Raw genomic sequence first — 4039 nt, 5'->3', positions numbered from 1 at the left:
GTTCGATGGTAATGATGTATAATGGCCTAGATGCCAAATTTTATACAGTATATATAACCACGCGAACTTCAAACTCGTTTTTGTTTACCAAAAATCGCAATCTTGGCCTCTTGATTTAGAAGTTCATACAGTTTAATTTTCCCCTTAGGGTCCATAAATTTGAAGAGAATCCAGAGGAGAGGGAGGGTGGGATGATTGGGATTCTTTCTCCACTGTGATATGAATTTTGGAGATGAAATCGTTGACATGAAAGTATGAAACCACAAGGAGAGAGGACTGTTCTGTGAAGAGAATAGAAGTTAGGGGGGCATAATTAGTTAGTTAAGTGTGTTAAGTCTCTGTTAACTTAGGGGGATAATTAGTTAGTAATTAAGTGTGTTAAGTCTCTGTTAAGTTTAACAGAGACTTAACACACTTAATTACTAACTAATTATGCCCTACTAACTGCTATTCTCTTCCCATCTTCCAATTCTCCCATCCTTTTTTGTTCAAAACTCAAGGTAATTTGAATTAGAGAAATAGACGTGGAAATTAGTTGTTGACAAGTCATTCTGCCATATCAGCTGGTACTGGTACGTGAATTAATCTGGTCAAAACTTCTGTGCTCAAAAGCATTTCATTGTCAAACCCTACATAAATATGTTACGATAAGAGTGTTACGAAAAGGTGCCCCCAAGATAATTGAATAGTTACATTGGAATATCTAACGCTACATAAATATATATGTTGTGAAGTTCTTGTATCGATCCCACACTGCAAACAGTCGAATTAAGATACGTGTAACATAACTGTCACCATCATCATTCATCAAATATAATATATATCCGTTCGGAAAAGTATGTGAAGTAGACTAACCAGGGAAGGGGAAAAAAGAGAATACACTACTACATATACGGGTAGGACTGACAAAGGAAAAGTTAAAGAAGCCAAATATAAAATTAAAGTGACATTCAAACAACATAGGAATTGCCTCATTTTTTCACTACATCTATCAAAGATGAACGGCATGCTTTTTCCCAAACCAGAAGAAGCAAAGAATATCCACAACGTCACAGATCATACGAACGTGTATCGTGTGGGGGGGGGGGGCGGGGGGCTCACGTGTTTTAATCATCGGGTGAAGTCATGGACGAGACCAGGCCTGTCCGCGACATTGAGGCGCCAAGAGAGGAAGGGATTGATGCCGGAATCAGAATCGACGCCACCGCCATCGATGAACCGGAATTCGTTGCCTGCGGCCGTAGCCGGAGAGAAGCAAGGGACTTTCTGGGACTGGGAGTACTGGGGGACCCATGAATTGTTGTTTATCATGTGCTGCTGAGGCTCCATTAGCCCTGATGCAGCACCAGCTACCCCGCCGCCATTGGGGCCGGATGCCGTCGCTCTCCTCTCTTCTTTCTTGAATCGGATTCCACATGCATTGCAAAGTGACTGCATTTAATCATGTAATAAACCATGTTAGCTTCCAAAGAATTTAAACATACCTACGAATTATTATATAAATAATGTCGTAAAGACCTTGATCGAGAAAAATACTTATATATATATATATATATATGTATATATACATATGTACATATATATTTAAACACAGATTTTGACACAAGTTTTTTGTATGACCCATTTTAAAATTCCACGTAAATAATCGGAGCCGTTCAATTTCATTTTCATCATGTCTGTATTCTTTATAGACAAATAAAATGCAATGCAAGTGGCAAAACTATGAGAAAATGCAATGTGAGTGGCAAAAGTACGAGAAAATGTAGGGACTATATGTATTGTTTTTGGCTACAATTGATCACGAACATCTCGCGAGTTCTAAGGGCCCATTCCGCTAAGGTTTGTATTTAAACCAAAAACATCCACAATTTTGATTCCCACAAAAAATATTTAAAGTACCAATGCATATCAATTAAATATTTGCTGTATTGAAATCTGTTCGAATATCCCGTGCATATATATGCAAACATAACAGGACAAGAAAATGGAACATGAATCACATGACACGAGTACGCGCATACAGGTAGAAATAAAATAAATATACATATATAGATACTCAATTTAATTACTTGGTAAGACCAAAAACGCATTCTATAATACTACTAGTTGTGTTGGACTTGGACCTTGGGGCCTCTTGGACCGTTTCTCCAGAGAGGAGTTGAGGTGGTGTCGCAGTTCGCACACCGCCGTGCAAGGAGCGGGTCGCCGCCACCGGCGGAGCTGTTTCTGTGAGATTGTGGAGGTGAAGAGGCATGCTTGTTTTGCAATATATCCCAACAAAAGCTAGACCGTCGATGATGATCATGGTGGGGCACTTCTCGCTTGTTATCAGTAGTACCATTACTGGTTCGACGAGTGGATGGGGTTCCTAGAGAGAGAGTGCAATCGACTGACGAATAGGAAGGTGGGGAGTTAAATGGATACATATCAGAGTATTCGTAATCAAAGGGTTTGTGGTTGGACATTGAGAATAGCATTGAGAAGGAATTACTTTGGCTGTGGTACACACCACATGTGCATGCTCCTCCTACTGCATGATTACTATTGCACCTATGCATCATTCTCACTCTCTATATGTATATATAACCCCTCTCTCTCTCTATAGATATATGTATACGTATGAAAGGATGTAGGTGGGAGAGGGACAGATGGGGAAATGAGGAATGAAAGGGAGATGGGGAAGTTGTATAGGCCAGGGGGATATTATAGGAGGGGAGAGGTAGGAGAGAGAGCAAATAGTAAACTGAGAGTGATGTGTAATAATAACAGGTGAGAAGAGAGAGAGAGAGAGAGAGAGAGAGCTAAATGAGTGTAAGAGACGGGGTGAGATGGGGGGGTGGTGTTGTCTGGTAGCTTTATAAAGCCAATAAAATGTCGAAATACCGGTCAGCACTGCAGTCCACGTTGTCCTCAAATGCCTAGATGTAACATAAATTTATGTGAGAGAGAGAGTGAACTAGTCATCAGAAGGTGAGTTTAGGCCACTGAGTGGTTCTCCTTTCTTCTAGTATATCATCGCCTTATATTTTTGTGTCAGTACGAACATTCAATAATTAGTATGAAAATTTTCACTTTGGCTCCTGTAATTTAGTGCTCTTACGCTTTCACCACCCAATGCTTTCTATTATGAAAACCCAATACATTGTGATATATATAAGGGTTCTGTATATTCATCCAAGCTAAACGGACTTGTGACTCACACTCCGCCTTTGAAGATAACTATTCATTTATGTTACTGTATACATTATAACATTTGAAAATGACAATATACATTCAGCTTACGATAAGCCGAAATAAGTGTCTTTATCCAAAAAAAGGGAAACAATTTTTACTCAGAAAAAGGACCGAATAAATAAAAAATAGGGGAAATTTAGCTGAATTTTGTTTTGAAAAGTGAGCACAAAAAATTTGTGTCATCTTAAATTTTTAGGTAAAATCATACAATATTGTAAGAAATTAAGTAGCAATAAGATTGTACATTAGTCCTCCCCTACTAAGGATTGGCCATGGAACACTTCATTAGTTGGAAATGACCTGAGTGATGAGACTTAATTTAGTGGAGGTAAACTTGAGTTAAATGAAGAGAGAATAGGTTAAGAGAGATGCATGAGATACATATATCTCTGTCTCATCGATAAGAGAAAATAAAAAGTCATTTGATTATATTTTCAATAATTAAATATTGTTGTTCAAAAAATAAATAAATATTGGTGTATTATTATTTAAAGCTCGAAACCTAAAGACATCAGTCAGGGATTTCAGAAAGAATTTAACACCATCTAATAGACGGTAGTCATTCTAGAATATTTCAAAAAGCAAGAGAGATTCGTATAATTTCACAAACCACAAGGGAAGGGATGGAAGTTTTCACTCGGGAATTAACATGAGGGTGGTGGGTGTAATTTAGGGCAATGGGAGTACAAAAGATTTGGTCATAAGTTAGTCAAAAGAGCCCACGTGACTAGGGGGAACAGTCTTCCATATGGATCTGCATTATCCGATCACGAGGCAAACAACAGTCTCAAAACCCCATCAAAAA

The 4039-nt window shown here is 38.4% G+C and overlaps 1 protein-coding gene across 1 annotated transcript; it reads right to left on the bottom strand.

Annotated features, from left to right (window-relative positions):
- Positions 1-760: 760 nt before the first annotated feature.
- LOC131303707 (GATA transcription factor 19) lies at positions 761-2830 on the bottom strand. The gene is made up of 2 exons (XM_058330703.1): positions 2124-2830; positions 761-1431 (listed from the first exon to the last, which is right to left on the bottom strand). Exons 1-2 carry the CDS (start codon positions 2559-2561, stop codon positions 1111-1113), a joined length of 759 nt encoding a protein of 252 aa, XP_058186686.1. The 5' UTR covers positions 2562-2830; the 3' UTR covers positions 761-1110.
- Positions 2831-4039: the final 1209 nt, after the last annotated feature.

This window comes from Rhododendron vialii, chromosome 10a (assembly GCF_030253575.1).
Source record: "Rhododendron vialii isolate Sample 1 chromosome 10a, ASM3025357v1".
Classification (NCBI taxonomy): Eukaryota; Viridiplantae; Streptophyta; class Magnoliopsida; order Ericales; family Ericaceae; genus Rhododendron; species Rhododendron vialii.
The sequence above is the reverse complement of the archived record's forward strand: the minus strand, read 5'-3'. Positions and strand labels throughout refer to the sequence as shown.

Excerpts from the sequence above, each read along its gene's own strand:
- LOC131303707 (XM_058330703.1), bottom strand. The coding sequence starts at position 2,561 with ATGATGCATAGGTGCAATAGTAATCATGCAGTAGGAGGAGCATGCACA. Across the intron at positions 1,432-2,123 it reads ACGGTCCAAGAGGCCCCAAG|TCACTTTGCAATGCATGTGG; the intron begins GTCCAAGTCCAA and ends GATTAAATGCAG.